The 16,124-nt window shown below is 40.4% G+C and overlaps 1 protein-coding gene across 7 annotated transcripts in view; it reads left to right on the forward strand.

Annotated features, from left to right (window-relative positions):
* Positions 1-2,240: 2,240 nt before the first annotated feature.
* The window catches only part of LOC148011091 (Pentatricopeptide repeat (PPR) superfamily protein), a 33,910-nt gene continuing 20,026 nt past the window's right edge, over positions 2,241-16,124 (forward strand). The window contains exons 1-3 of one of the 7 annotated variants that reach the window (XM_087672200.1): positions 2,242-2,551; positions 2,718-2,840; positions 3,408-3,491. In XM_087672200.1, the coding sequence (XP_087528326.1) occupies positions 3,464-3,491 (28 nt within the window). In that variant the 5' untranslated portion in view covers positions 2,242-2,551; positions 2,718-2,840; positions 3,408-3,463. Of the gene's footprint in view, positions 2,552-2,703; positions 2,841-3,407; positions 3,492-16,124 lie in introns of those variants that run through there. The other 6 variants (XM_087672202.1, XM_087672205.1, XM_087672199.1 and 3 more) reach the window with 6 other exon arrangements.

Consider the following 16,124-nt stretch of genomic DNA (forward strand, 5'->3'; position numbering starts at 1 on the left):
CTTGTGAGCTTTACACACTTGCAAAGCACACAATGCTTGGTGGCGATCTTGGCCAACATTGCCAATCATGGCAACTACTAGCAATTGAGTAGGTTGATTCTATACAAGATGAATCACAATGTTGCAAATGATACCTTGAATGAACATTGAGAGCACAACTATCTAGATTCAATGATAATCCCAATTTCCAAATTCAATGGACTCTTAGGAACATGTTGAAATGTGTATAAGTCCAAAGAATAAATATTACACAAATAAATGTCAGATCAAAGTGATTGATATGGAACATAAAAAGGAGTGATATAGTCGGCCACTTCTTTCATTATGGCAAATTCTGATAGAAATGATTTTTGATGAGAGGAATTAATGTGGCCATTAAAGGGCTCATTGCATGATACATGTCTAGTTGATAGAAAGATAAAAGATCTTAAAATCAAGGTTCTCATATGGACTTCAACACACAATGACCAATAAAGGTTAAACATTATTTGTTTAGAGCTCATAAGAAAGCAACCATTCCACATGCAAGTTAGATTGACTCGCAAAGTTGTGAGATCCATCATTGGAAGGGGTAAACTAGAGTTAGTGGAGGGCCCCTTAAAAGGGGCACTTTGTTTACTACCTTGAGTACATTGTATGTGGCAAGATCTGATTGGCATTCTTGCTCTCTTTATCATTCTCTCTTTCCGCCTATTTTATGAGGAGAGGAAGGTTGACTTGAATGGAAATTCACTCCAAACTACCTCTAGTAGAGCAAAACTTGAATGAAGTAACTTCAAATTGGATTCCCGAGTACTGGAGTTTAAGGGACATCTGTGAAGATCATGTGTGCGCGCGTGTGTAGAGAGAGAGAGAGAGAGAGAGAGAGAGAGAGAGAGAGAGAGAGAGAGAGAGAGAGAGAGAGAGAGAGAGAGAGAGAGAGAGAGAGAGAGAGAGAGAGAGAGAGAGAGAGAGAGAGAGAGAGAGAGAGAGAGAGAGAGAGAGAGAGAGAGAGATATATATATATATATATATATATATATATATATATATATATATATATTCTCTTATTGGTTTTTGTACTAAGATAAGAGCCATTGTGGATTGAGAAAGAATCTACAACTCAACACCAACCCATCTATCTTAGCCAAGAAGTAATTTAGGGTGCTACTTGGAGTAGATGATGATTTGCCTACCTATAAAACAAGATGGAAAATGTGGAAATTTGTTTAAGGCTACATGTTCAAGAATTTCCTTGGAAGTTCAATATGTTGTAGGAAATGCAAACTTAGACTTTAGCAGAGGAATAAGGTTAACTCTTTTGCTTTACAATTAAACAATGACATCCATTAGTTGGTGTGAACTACATCCTAGGTGCTTTAATAATTTCCAATTTGCAAAGTTCACATATGTGTGTGTATGAGAGAGAGAGAGAGAGAGAGAGAGAGAGAGAGAGAGAGAGAGAGAGAGAGAGAGAGAGAGAGAGAGAGAGAGAGAGAGAGAGAGAGAGAGAGAGAGAGAGAGGTTCCTTGGGTACTCACCAATAATAACAAGTGATGACAAGTGGTGATGGTTATAATCACAAATGCTTGCTCTTTTAATAAAGATGTAGGAAATAATAATTATTTGTTATAGTGAGCAAGGAGAGTGAGATGTGTTATTACAATAAATATATTTTTCATGCAATTGAAAGCCAATAAAAATAAAAGAGTCCATTTTAAGAAGAGTAGAGGTGAATAGAAAATTTCATTTTTACGAGAATAAAGCCATTTTCCTAAAGATACACCAATGATTTAGAACAACTAATCAAAATAACATATATTTTAAAAATTCATTCTTAAACACAATTCTTTGAACCCACGGGCAACAAACATAGATTAGTGTGCATGAAGAACTGAGGCTTAACATAAATGTTTACAACCCTAAAATTTACGAAATTCTTGGTCATAAAAATCACAATCACAATTGGACATAATTTGACTCAAGAATCCCACCATGCTACCAAAAATATTTTTAGTGAATGTTAGATATAGTGTGTTCCTACCATGCTACCAAAAATGTTTTTAGTGAATGTTAGACATGTAATGTATGCCTTCCCCTTCACTTCAGCCTTTCAACATGTAATGAAAGGCTGAAGTGAAGGGGAAGGCATACATTACATGTGAGCCTTTCTTTCAACTGCCTTCTCAGGCCATTTAAAGAGCCTGTTAAGCTTCTTGACTTTGAAGAATTGGATTCACACCAACAGTTGTGTAAGGTTAATAAATCCATAATAATGTGGGAGCCCATTCACATCAAGGGAGTGGTATGCCCCCACCTACCCATTCTCACATAATCCTCTGACTCTCCCCCTGTGTCTGGCTCTCTCTATCACCATTATCTCACCACCATCCTCTCTCTCTTGCGGACTCCAGCTGAGGATCGTCATTGCCGTCCTGTTAAACCCTAATTCTGTACTTGTATTCCTGCAGACCTAGCTATCCGAGATCGAGTGAGCCGGCCTCTTTCCCTGTCTTCTATCTCAATCAATTCTTTCAGCTGCCATGGAGCTGCGAGCTTCACACTGAGGCTGGTAAGGTCTCTCTTCACCACTTCACCATGATGTAGCTCACAGAGAGAGAGAGAGAGAGAGAGAGAGAGAGAGAGAGAGAGAGAGAGAGAGAGAGAGAGAGAGAGAGAGAATTGGATAGCTTTTTAGGCAGTACATTATCATCTAATGTGTAGTTTTTTGTTCAAAGAGCATACCATTTCCAACTCCTCTTTCCACAATTACACCTTCTGGGGAAAAGGATCCGGAGACAAACCCGAAATTGAAAATTTCACAGATTCGATCTGTTATGATCTTCGTTATCATCGATCAGGTTAAATGCTTCATTACACACAGTCAATCTTCAGTATCATCGACCAGTTTAAGTTCTTCATTACACACAGCCAAATGAATTCTTTTTTGTAATACATTGTCAAAACCATAGTAGCCAATTGAGCATTCGAAACTGCAGGACTGCGTGAATCAAGGATCAGCTACAGTTGTCTCCTTAAGGATCTTGCGCTCGTGCATTTAACATCAATTTCTGTATGAATTTTGTTAGGTCGGTCGATTGCAAACTGAGCTAGCGGCATGTTTAGTGATACCATAACCTTCTGTGTATGGTCAATCGGAAGCCACCATAACAGTGACCATGGCTTCCCATTTTGCATCTAAATCTTAGTCATCTCCACTGTGGTCTGACGTGATTCACTGCTCAATCATGACAGTTGCTTAACATGGCAGTTTAAGCATTCTAGACAGCTCTTGCACCTCCCCGTCTGTTGCAATGTACTGACTTATGTTGAGTGATCTATCATTAATTAAAAAGAACAATCTGTTACTTGGGTTGGTCTGCTTGATTTTTGATTAAATTACTTTCTTTTTGGTTTTGTTGTCTAAGGTTTAGGGATCAAGGAGGTGTAAGTGTCCGGGATGCTCTTGGTTTAGCTGTGAATCATGGAGGCAAGGCATTCCACTTCTCCAGGTGAATGAGAGTTCGGTCTAGCTTTCTAAATTGCCGTAGTTTGGTTTAGAGACCAAGTGAGGGCTGTACAGGACATGTTTTCCGAAGTTGTTTTTGCACTTTTTGAACCAAGTCTTATGGAGATATTGAGGTGATACTTTGGGATGGTGTAGCTGCTGCTGTGAACCTGAGACATGAAAGCAAGACCAATGAGATGACATACATGTAAAAGAGTTATTGAATAACAATTGTTTATAAGAACTCATGGTCTTAATGTGTGCACAATGCTCCTAGAAGGGAGTACACAATTTGTGTGCACAATGCTCCTAGAGAGAGAGAGAGAGAGAGGGGGGGGGGGACCCAAAGCTCACATTAGCTTTTTCTTCTCAATCAAACCTAGTCCATCCTTATGCGAAATGGCTTGTAGGGAACTTGAAGAGATAGAGACCGAGGGGTGGCTATTATCATTGCTTTTTCAACTCATTTTAGGATCCATTGGTATCTTTACCCACTTGTTTGTTAGTCATTATACATTGTCTTGCATATATGATATTGTTGTTCATATTGGCAATCAACATTCCCAAATGAGAAAACTCAAAATTGTATGCAACGAGGATGACCTAAAGGCACCTAGGTTCAAGAAGTTAGGAATCGCATACAATGCTTTTAGGGACTTCATATGCCACATCCCTTTGAATATATGTTGATAACTTTTCAAGAAGTTAGGAACCGCATACAATGCTTTTGTTTTTGCATCCTTTTATGCACCTGTGCACTCATTTGGTTATCTTTTCACAAGGGAGAAGAATTAAGGTTGTATGCAGTAAGGATGACCTAGATTTGTGTTCATATCAAGGTTTATGTGTCATTGTACACACACATAGAGTGCACAAGAGAAGCAAAAGTAATAAATACAAGGCACAACACACAAGAACTTGTGAAGGGGCAACAGATTTCATCATGAAAGAATGACAAAGAGCAACACCACCACAATGCCTTTAGTATCCCTCTCTCCAAGGATGTCATGTGATGCAAATAGGAGTGGAAACCTATGATACATACATACACACATATATATGTGTGCATATACATGGGATCAAGCCGTTTGTGTTAATAGCCACTGAGTGGTCTAAATTTGGTGCCCACTAAACCCCATAAATGGGATATAATATAGTCTCCATATACATGATATGCATGAAACTAGCACCCTCTCTTAGATCATGGGTGATTTGTACACACATTGATGGATTGCTAAAAAATCAATCACCCAAGAAGATCCCTTAGATGTCCATTGTGGTCATTCCAAAGTAAACACTTGACAATCCTCAACATCATTGTATATACAACAATGACAATGAGTATAACCATGGATGATGAAGCCAATGCTAAGGTGGCTTTGGGAGGCATTGATATCAATGCCAATCATACTTACACGTGGATTGTAGAGAGTAGAAATAGTTGAATGCTCTTTACTTGTCACGAATAACCTTATAGAAGCACATCATAACCGTGGATTCCCTTTCTTCAACCATCTTACCAAAGGGGACCCTTATGTGAGAACCAACTAGAAGTAAAGCTAGCTCGTTGTCATATCTCTAGTTATGCCCAATGCGTAAATGCTTGATTAAAATGCCAAAGTTGTGACTGAAACTTATGTACAAGACCTTGCATGAGCTAGATATTAGCTATGGTATTTTTGCTCTTCCAAGAGTGGACTACCTAATATGAAGACCATTGTGGGTTAGGTTGCGATTCCTACCCCCTTAATGAGTTTCCACAAGCCTTGTGAATCCAATGGATGTTGCACTAAATTTGACCAGGATATAAAGCTAGACCTATTGAAGCAAGTCTTATTACTAAACTCATGCTTGGATTATACAAATAGAGAGAGGGTTGTGTGAGGAGTGAGGAAAGTGGGTGGCATGGTCTAGAATTGTGAGTGACTAGGTGCTAGATTTGGTCTAGATGTGCTTGACATGGTGATTTTAGACTTTTGCCCCAATTGAGGTGATTGACCACAGTGTGTGGTGCATGTGTTGAAAAGGTATAGCTTGGCTTGATAGACATTGACATATTGGCAAAATGTGTGGCCAGTTGTGAGATAGGAGGGATGTAAGGGTTTGTGAAATGGGTGGGAATTGAAATTGCAAAGTTTGATTTTGGTTAAGAGATGCGGAAGCACTAAAACCGAATTCATTAGAGTAAGCATGAGACATGGTGATATTACTTGATTGCTTTCTACAATCACATCTTGTGCGTATGCATACTTGTATGGGTTTGGATCTTCGTGATTACTTGTACCCATTATATGCAATTCAGAGGAGGAATGAGAGAAGGACTAGTCAAATTCAAACCATACATATTGTGCACCGTGTTTGGTGAAAAGAATGACTGTGTGTAGCTCATGTTTCTTATTTGCCAAAGGTGTTGTGTGAGGTGGAGCATAAGAGCTTGCTCCAACTTGATGTTTTTCAGTCTTGTACATTAGAACCATATCTCCCTTACGAGTGATTCAACACATTATGGATTGAGAATACCAATTTCGCAAGTTTGATGAGCTCATGGGCTTTGAAGGAAACCATTGAGAATATTAATCCATTTAACTCATTGTCATTGGCCATGATGGAGAATACTTTGGTGACAACGAAGAAGACATCTTAGAATGTGTCCTTGTATTCTGGAAAGCTAAACTTTGTTCTTCATGAGAGATGACTCGTTCTTCATGAGAGATGAGGATCTTCAGCTCTTAGTGCACCTTTGCTTTGATATCATGTAAAGAATGGTATGACAAATACATAAAATGCAAAGGGTGTGGCAGCACATAGAACAAGATGTTGAGGAACCACATCATTCTGTACAGTTTTCCTTCTTCATTCCCATTTTTGGTTTTAGTTTCTAGCTCCAAAAAGGCTTTCTAGGGCCTTCCAAGAGAGTTGGAGCACCTCTGAGAGACTTCAGTGGTGAGACTCGAGACTGTTTGTGCTTATATATACGGCACCTTTCATTTATTCTTCACCTGTACTCACCACACTCTCTCACTTCTTTTGAGACTTTGGTCTCTTCTTCCCCCATCTCCATCCTTGCTCATCATGCTCCAACCACCTTTCTCTAGAGATCTTCATTTATGGTGGTAGAGGCTCCATTTCTAGTTGGTGACCATTCCTTCATCATGGTGACAACATCTTAAGGGTGGCACTCCGTGTGCTTGTGATCTTTTGCCTTGCTCCTTACCTGACGACCTTTCTACATAGTGGGCGTTGGCTTCTTCTCTTGTAGGCGGCTTCATCAGTTTGCATTTGGCTGTTTGGGCGGCTCCACCACACCTGGCGTTTGCATCATCAGCTTGGCGTCAACTTTTTAGGCTCCATACACTTGCATTTTGGTTCCTACTCCCTCCCCTTCATCAGCCGTGACACTTTTTGTTGGTGCTTCCATCATCATAGGTTGCTACACTTGTGCTTGACAATTTTTTGCCCCTTCATCAAGCGATAGTGCATTAGCACTAGGTGTCACTGGGACATGAAATTTTGAGATGCTTTAATCTTGTTGATAACATTTGAAATGTAAAAGATTGTTTAAGCACATGGTAGATATTCCATAGTAACAGGCTAAGGACCTCGAGGATGTAGTAGGTGCAGAAGGCAAAATTGTGATAAGTTATGCTAACTGGGTTTTGTTGGTTAGTTGGTATCAGATTGGACCCTAAGGCAGAGGGTTGGCCAATAAGTGTCGGTGGTGACACTAGGGACTAGCATTAATTAATTAATTAATGTCAGTCTAAGGGTCAATAGAGGTTGAGGACCACTCTGGATTGCAAATGGCCTAGCTAGTTTAATTATGGATGGGCACATTACATTTTTGGCAGGGTTAGAAGGGTTGAAAGTTCACGATTATAAATTCAAAAATTAATTAAATGGTTGGATAATGCTGAAAGATGGGTTTAGAAGGCCGCCACTTAGCAAAATGCCCATGCAATTTGAGAAAACGTTTTTGGTGGCTGGGTCTCACCCATTCAGTTAGTTTCACTGCTTGGGAGACGGGGGGAGAGAGAGAGAGAGCTGCCAATCCATTTTTTGATTAGAGAACAACAATTTGTTGCAAAAGACAGCTATTTGGGGGCCTCAAGAGGTAGGGGATAGTAGGGAGTCACCTTCCAAGGGTTGACAACAACATTGCTGATTGGGTGACAGCATTTTGGAGGAGCATGGCAGTAAGGTGACTACCTTAAATGCAGGGTGGAGCAGGCAGCATGTGGAATTCAGGGTTTTCTCGCGAAGAAAATCAGATTTCTCTTTCATCTTGGCTTTCTCTCACCTTCTCCAACCCATTCCCAAGAGATCTCAATATTTCTTAGCCATTTTGAGCAGATCTCAGCCAAATTTGGTGGACAACAGAGAGATCTTTCCTGTAAACTCTAAATTTTTGCAGAAATTAGGGTTTCACAGCCACCCCGAGATCCGTGCCAATTGGTGAAGGCATCGTACACTGAATTCAGCACTTGAAATTTGTGTAATTGTTAGGGAGTTTAGACGCAAGCCCATTCATCGTAATTTGGGGCAGCATTTGGCTAATTGGTGGTTCCATTTGTGCAAGTCCTAGATGAAAAATCAAGGGGCAATTGGCGAGAATTGATTGCTGATTGTTGCTACAACAAAGAAGCTTCTTGGAATAGCAAAAGAGATTGTGAATCTTAGCTCGTACTTATTCCATTAGCAATCAAGTTAAAGAAATACCCAAAGGGGCGTCAATTGTGGGGCCAACAGGGTGTCCAATGTCCAAGATTATTAAGGTAATTTGTGTATTTGAAGTTATATTCATTTGTTGATTACTGCAATTAAGTGCTTAATTAGGGAATTATTGCCCTTTCCAAGAAGGAAGGCTAGTTTTACGAGGCATCATCTAGCATTTGCATTTGGTTGTTTGGGAGGTCACCTTCATTATTTGACATCATCTTCGTTGCTTGCATCTTGCGTTTGACATCTTGTTGGCTTCTTCAGCATCTGGCGACCTTCACCTCTAGTTGGTGTCAACATCAGTGGTCATTGGACCTTGCATTTGACAGCTTGGGCTCACCATTCCTTCATCCTTGTGTTGCAGATTCAGAGGCTTCTCTTCAATGGAGTCTCCCTGCTCAAGGTGGCACCTCATCCTCCTTGTGTTTGCAGACCTTAGAGGCTTCTTCGGTAGTCTTCCTACTCCAGGGCATCCTTCGCTTTACGACAGCCTTGTATGAGATTCACTTCGTTATTTCAGTCATTCATCTGAGTTTCTCTTCTCTTCTCTTCTCAGTGTTTGCCGTGCACACTTTGTTTCTCCTTGCAAACCCTACTATCTCTTTGGTTGCTTAGTCATTTCTTGCCACAAGATTTGTAGAATGCTGAATGATTATGGATGTACAAGAATGGAGATGATACAGTTAGTAGGCCTTGAACCTTCACCTCTCTCTAGCAGGGCCATAGTTGGCTGAGGGAGTGGGTGTCAATGTGTTATAGTTGAATAGCAGCAGCAGCAAGTGTTGATGTGTCTGATGATGACTGGGTGATCCAGCAGCAGAGAGGGCTGAAAACTTTGCAACATAGTGGGCGTTTGATGATGTCAGCAGTTGGATGAGTCCAACAAACAAGTCATCAACAGGGCAGCTTGTCTGGATTGAAAACATAGAAGTGGCAGGTTTGGAAGACCTCAAAACAGCAAAACACAGGTTTACTGATGCAGCCAATGACTAGTGGATTGTTGGAGGGGGGCAGCCTGCTGTAACAGAAAATGCAGGTCTGGCTGATGCAGATTTGGGTGTCAGGAAGCTGATGATGTTTGGCAGCTGAGGAAAAGTCCCAACCTGAAGGGCAGAAGCTAAAACTTGAAAAGTAGACCGATGGCTGGATATTAGGGTGTCCGCTGCTTTGTGTTGGAAGGGCTGTAGACAGTAGGGGCAGCACTCAAATAAGCTCCACGACTTGGTGATGTCCTTGAGAACAGGTGTGGGCAGCAGTGGGCAAGGAGAGGGTTGAAGGTGTGGCTGGCTGGACATGAGGGAATTAGGATGCACAAATACAAGCCTCCTACTTATAGAGGATTGAGGGTACATTTGTCCTATTGTAAAAAATAGAGCATTTATTTTTGGAAATTCAGTATTAATTGCCTTTTGGGGCTGTTTGAAGGAGGCTCAATTAGTGGTCAATGCATCATGATTATGTTTGAGTGCTAGCCCCATTAGTAGTGGCTCAACATTATGGGGTCTCGTGTATTTCCATAGGACATTGATAATGCAATGAATCCAAGAGATGATTAGATAGAAGGACTTTTACTCTTGCCATGGTTGCTCAAAGAGGACCTTAAACAAGCTACAAGCTAGTCCATTATGGATTCTTGAATGAGGACGTGTTGATGCCATTGTGTCGGTAGTTTTTGCAAAACTCCAAATTTTATGCATACTGAATGTGGAGTAGAGATGCCCATGCCTAGACAAATGAGAAATGATCTTACTAGTCATTTTGTGTTTCTTGTCTTAGAGGTTTTTATGGGTATTTAATAAGAAGGTTTGGTTATGATAAATGAAACTTTGTTTGGGACTTGGGCTGTAGAACCTTTTGGGACTTTCATGGAAGGCCCTAGCTCAAGTTGTAGGGCTTGTATTGGATAATGGTTCTTTAATTTTGTTGTGATAATCAAGTCTCAAACTCTAATAAACTTTTGTTGATCATTTAATTTGTTTTGTAGTCATTGGACCGCTTGGTAGACCATTAAACTTTGCTAGCACCTTTAGGATTTTAAACTTTGATACATGCCATTGTTCTATAGACATGCATCTTATTTGTTGTTTAAGGAATGGATGCTGCACTACTATACTTGAGGGTTTTGTTTTGTGTCAAAAAATTCAACTTCTTATGCATTATAATTTTTGATCGATACATTGCTCTCTTAGAGTCCCTTTGAACGTTTGCCGAAATTAGACAATTGAAGGTGTTAAATTAATATGAAAAATAACAAAATAAAAATTTAGCCTTTCATTTGCCCAAAGTTACCTCCCTAGGAGAATTATTGCCATTCTTGATGAGCAAAATCTATGCATTTAACTTAAACATGCATTGTTCCCACTATGCAAGGGAATTTAATGAGGTAGCTATGATAATTAAAGGATTATCTTGTGGTAGCTTGGATTAACACATTTGTACTTAGTAGGTGACTTCATGTTTTTCTCGGTCTCCACAAGGCCAAGATGAGAAAATGTGTAAATTTTCTACGGTTTAATGATCATTTGAAAGTGTTGCCCAATAAGTAATTTACTTAAGTTGTAAGGTAGATCCATTGCTTAAGTTTGGTCTAGGGAACAACTCAATTATGATTAATTAGCTCGTAATCAAATTCAAATTTTGATTAAGGAACAATTGATTACTCATTTAAAAGTTTATATTGGCTATTTGAACTCCCTCTCTTTCTCATTTGAGTATCACAAGTTTGGAGACTTTTAAGAAATGTTGAGGAGATATGATTGGAGTTAGATCAGCTCTATAATAGGATGATTGCTACAAAGAGGCTTTCTTTGGAGGTGTAGACGTGGACTTTGAACCTAAGCAAGCCCGCTTCCATGTGTGAGCATGTGAGGAAACAAATTCTTAGAAATTTGAGGCTCTTATAGGTCAGGCTTCCCAAGGGCCAAAATAAGGGGCAAAGGCAAAGGAATCAATTTGAGTCGGCTTCCAAAAGAGAGGTGTTTATTGGCTACAACTCTTAGTCACAGGGATACAAGACTTATGATCCTGTTTCACGGAATATCTATATGATCCAAGATGTATGGTTTGTTGAGTTTCTAGTTGCAGAGGGGGTTGAGAAGCACCCTATTCTTGGAGATCCAAGTGATAGTTAGGCACCTAAACTAGTGTTTGTTGAGCTGATGTGTCTTGAGGCTCCATCTATATATGAGGAGATTGCTTCTTCAACCCTTTCTCCACTAGTGGAAGTTTCAGAGACTTCAGTAGAGGCAAAGCAACAAGGGGAGTATTAATCTCCTCCTCATTGGGCTCGTGAGACACTTCGTGATGAAAGAATTGAGGGGTGTCCCAAGGAATGGCAACCATAGGATGGCCCACTGCAATCTCAAAAGGAACTAGACACACTTCATCAAGCTTGTTTGCACTAACTATGGTCTTATGACTAATGCCATGCAAGATAGGGAGTTGACATTGGTAAAGGAGATGTTACAGTTTGGTAGAAGCCCATGGAGCAAGAGTTGGAGTGCATTCAATGAAATGACACTTGGTACCTTGTGCTTCGGTTTGCTCATGAGAATGTGGTTGGAGTCAAGTGGATTTTTAAGACTAAGTATCTCATTGATGGCATACTTGACAAGCACAAGGTATGGTTGGTTGCCAAAGGCTTTGCATAGTGGGTAGGAATTGACTTCCATGATACTCTTTCCTTCATAGCTCGTATGGCCACCATTTGGATAGTATTTGCTCTTGCTAGCCCATAGGAGATGGCTAGTTTACTAGTTGGATGTCAAGTCCACGTTCTTTAATGGTGACTTAAAGGAGGAGATCCATGTAGAGTAGTCTCCTAGCTTTTCTACCATAGATGGTAAGGTATATAGGTAAAAGAAGACTCTCTATGGCCTCAAATAGGCTACTTAAGGTTAGATGCATTCATTCCTTCAAGATAGTGGAGTATTAAAGATCTACCTTCGATCCAAATTTATATGTCCATATGTTAGTCAAAGGACATGCAATGTTTGTGCTTTATGTGGACAATCTCATTGTAATAAGTGACATGCCCAAATGGTCAAGTAGACTAAGGAAGCACTGGATTCTTGATTCAGATGCCTCATTCCATGTAACACCACATTGTGAGTGGCTTTCTGACTATAGTAGTGGTAGACACGGTGTTGTCCACTTGGAGGACAATTATGCATGTGACATTGGAGGGATTGGTAGTGTGCAGTTGGCATTTTAGCATGGTTCATCGTTTACTTTGTATAATGTGAGGCATGTACCCTAGCTCAAGAAGAGCGAGATAAGCACAGGGCAGCTAGATGATGAAGGCTATCATACCACTTTTGGGGATAGTGTAACCGGCCTGTTCACTGGGAAGGGCGGTAGTGTACAACCAAAATAAATAAATGCTTTCACCCAATTTAACAGTCGCCCACTTTACCTGAACTTAAAGACACAGAATCAAGAAGACATACAGGAAGCTAGAATGCTCCTGTTGCAACACATACACCCTGTTGGCCCCTAAGTTAGGCACCCCTTGCGGTATTTCTTTATTTTTGTAAAGAGAAAGTACAATGGGCTGTCTTTCACCTAGTCTGGGTGAAATTTGACAGCATAACAATACAATTACTGACCCAAATCAAGTTGACCAGGAGGGGAAACTCTGCCCAAGTCTGAATCTTCTGGTTGGAGTGCAGAATTGACCATTTCAACCTGCTGTATTTACTGGTTCAGACCTGTTCTGAAACCTGTTTACAACTCATACTGTTCCCTGTACTGTTCAGCCCACTGTAATTACTGGTTCAGACCTGTTCTGACACCTGTTCTCAGCTCATATTGTTCCTTGCACTGTCCTGCATCATTTGGGCCAAGTGCCCCTTGATTCTGACATCAATTGGGCTCTGAAATAACCTCTGAACAGTCCAGAATCAGAACTGATTTAATGCTGTTTCAGACACTTGCTTGGTGAGGTTACCACCCTCATCTGTTCGTGCTTGTGGGCAGCAAACAACTGCTCCTGTTCCTGGAGAAAAGAGGCTCTTGCCTCGTGCAAAAATAGCATATTCCACACAGCTGTACCTGAATCAGAAGAAAGGCCCTTGATTTTGCAGCATAACCATACTGTCAGGGAGATAAAGAGAGAGAATAGGAAGGTAGCTCAAGCCTCTGTGCATCATAGACAAGGTAGAGCAGCTCTCAAGAGCTCTCCATCTGCAGCAATCCATCTCCCTTTCACAAAAATGAGCCCCCCATGCATTGAAACTCGTTTTTGTGCTGCCCTCTCTCTCTCTTTTGGGAATTTATATCCAAATTGTGACACATGGCATACATGTAACAATTTTCCTGTTTAAGCCTTTCGATCTAAAATTCTCCATCCTCAGTTCAAAATTTGACCTCGGCACATACCAGAGGATTAATCATCGTACAAAAACGAAGATAATGATGCGAACAGATTCTGAGATCCAAAATAGTAACTTGCTAAATTTTAGGAGTTGCTTCCATTGCATCCCCACTAGTCTTCTGACCATCTTTGCAGACTATGGCTACATCCAAATCTGTAATGTAGCTCAATTGAAAGTGAATTTCCACTGATGATCCCACATGGACTAATCTCTTGAAGATTTGTCCATCTTCACTTTGAACTAGTCTCTTCCAGGCTAGTTCTTCAACACACTTGTCCATATACACTTTCATAAGTCTTTTCCAGGCTTGTCAATCTACAGTGCCATTAGTCTCTTCCAGACTTGTACTGGACCTTAACTGTCCAGTCTTGACTCACTAGACATTCCTGTTTGTTTCACATATTGGCCATGCAATTCAGGCGTTTAGATTTCAAGAGGGATCCTTCCAAAAAGAAAAACCAAATAAAATATGTAATAAAGAAATCAACAAAAAGGTACTAGTTGTCACAGTCTTGTGATATACCTCCCTCTCGAAATCGCAAACGTCCTCGTTTGCATGAATGTTATACATGCTTCCAGCTAACCCAGTGAGCTTACACTAGGCAGCACATGTACAACACATACATGCTATCAGTCAACATTGTGTATTGAACACACTGTTAACACATGTATATTCTAACTGTGAAACATGGCAGACTATCATCATGTGACTCCACATCACTGTTTCCAGATATAGTGGTCGGTACACCACAATGATATCCCCCCAGTGGCAGATTCTCATTTGATGACTCCACATCACCCTGATTAGAGATCTAGTGGCCGGTACATCAAAATGATATCCCCACTGAGTCAATTCACAGAATACATGCCCGATCGAGTAACCATGTTACAACATGTATTCAATTCAATAGAAGTAAAAACTGTATTCTTGCAAGCAATACTTACTTCTTTAGCACTGAGAAAACCATATGGACACAATAAGTGTTAACCTGTACAAAATCTGTTTTTGTACATATTTTCTTTCTTGAGCAGTTGTCACTTTGACAATCTATTTCAGCTTAGAGATACAAGGGGTCAAGGTAGGTTGCAAGCGAAATGCTTCAAGGTAAAGTTCCAACACATTAGGTGACTCTGCAAGTTCACCTTCGTCCATCCACTTAGCATCTATTGCTGGATAGTTCTTGAACTTAACCAAGTACCTTCTAGCAACCTTGCCTTTCACTTTCCTTTCTTTGTGTGCCAATACCTGTTTTAGAACAAGAATTTCATCAAGTTCCTCGACTTCGGGCTGTTCCTCAGCTGGCATATCTTCTGGCACATCACCCACATAGGGTCTAAGAAGACTTACATAGAAAGCATTATGAATCTTTCAATTGTCAGGCGATTTCAGCCTATAGCTGACATCACTAATCTTCTCTGTTACTTGAAAAGGCCCATAGTATCGCATACTAAGCTTAGTGAAAAGACTTTCCTTGCCTTTCTGCTTCTTTAAGCGTGCCTTTTCAAACCGCAACAGTACCCAATCACCAAGTGAAAATATCAATTCACGACGGTGATGATCAACAGCTTTCTTTTGCTTTGCCTCAGTCCTTTCAAGGGCATGCTTAACTTTCTAATACATTTCACCCATACTCTGCACATACTGATCTACCTGAAAGATCTTATCCTTTGTATGTAAAATGGGAGGAACCTTTTTACCACCTTCAACAATTTCAAAAGGGGCTTTGCCTGTTGACGAATGCACAGTATTATTGTATGCATACTCGACCAAAGGCAAATACTGCTCCCACTTTGACTTGTGCTTTGACACATAGCACTTAAGCAGATCCAAGACAGTAGAATTTGCCTCTTCTGACTGTCCATCAGTCTGTGGGGATGAAATGACGATGAGAACTTAAGCGTTGTGCCCATGTTCTCAAATATGCCTCTCCAGAATAGACTTGTCATCCGTGGATGACGGTCACTGACAATAGACTGTGGCATACCATGATACTTGAAGACATTGCACATAAACAAACGTGCCATCTGATCTGGTTTTATCTTCTTCCTGACAGGAATGATATGAGTTTGTTTGCTAAACCTGCAAATAATTGTCCATATCCCATCATTTCCTGTCTGTGTCCTTGGAAGATCACAGATAAAATCCATAGCTATGCTTTCCCATGGTTTATCTGGAATAGGCAATGGCTGTAAAAGCCCTGGTGCTTTTTGCCTGTCAAACTTGACCTTCTGGCAAATCAAACACTACCGCCCAAAAGCATCCACGTCTCTTCTCAAAGTAGGCCAATAAATGAATGTCTCTACTGCTTTGACTGTTGCATCAATACCACGATGCCTTGCATACGGTGGAGAATGACTCTCTGTCATAACTTTCCGTCTCAATGGCATAGTTACACATAGTCTACCATGCATCAACATGAAACCATCCTTGAGAAGATAATGTTCATGATGTTGTCCATTGACAAGCTGATCAAAGATCCTTGCAAAATCTTCATCATCAGCATACTGTTCCTTCATATTATCAAGCTCATGATGATAAGGAATTG

The sequence above is a fragment of the Lygodium microphyllum genome, chromosome 29, assembly GCF_053477565.2.
Source record: "Lygodium microphyllum isolate KBCC chromosome 29, Lygodium_microphyllum_v1.1.10, whole genome shotgun sequence".
Taxonomy (NCBI): domain Eukaryota; kingdom Viridiplantae; phylum Streptophyta; class Polypodiopsida; order Schizaeales; family Lygodiaceae; genus Lygodium; species Lygodium microphyllum.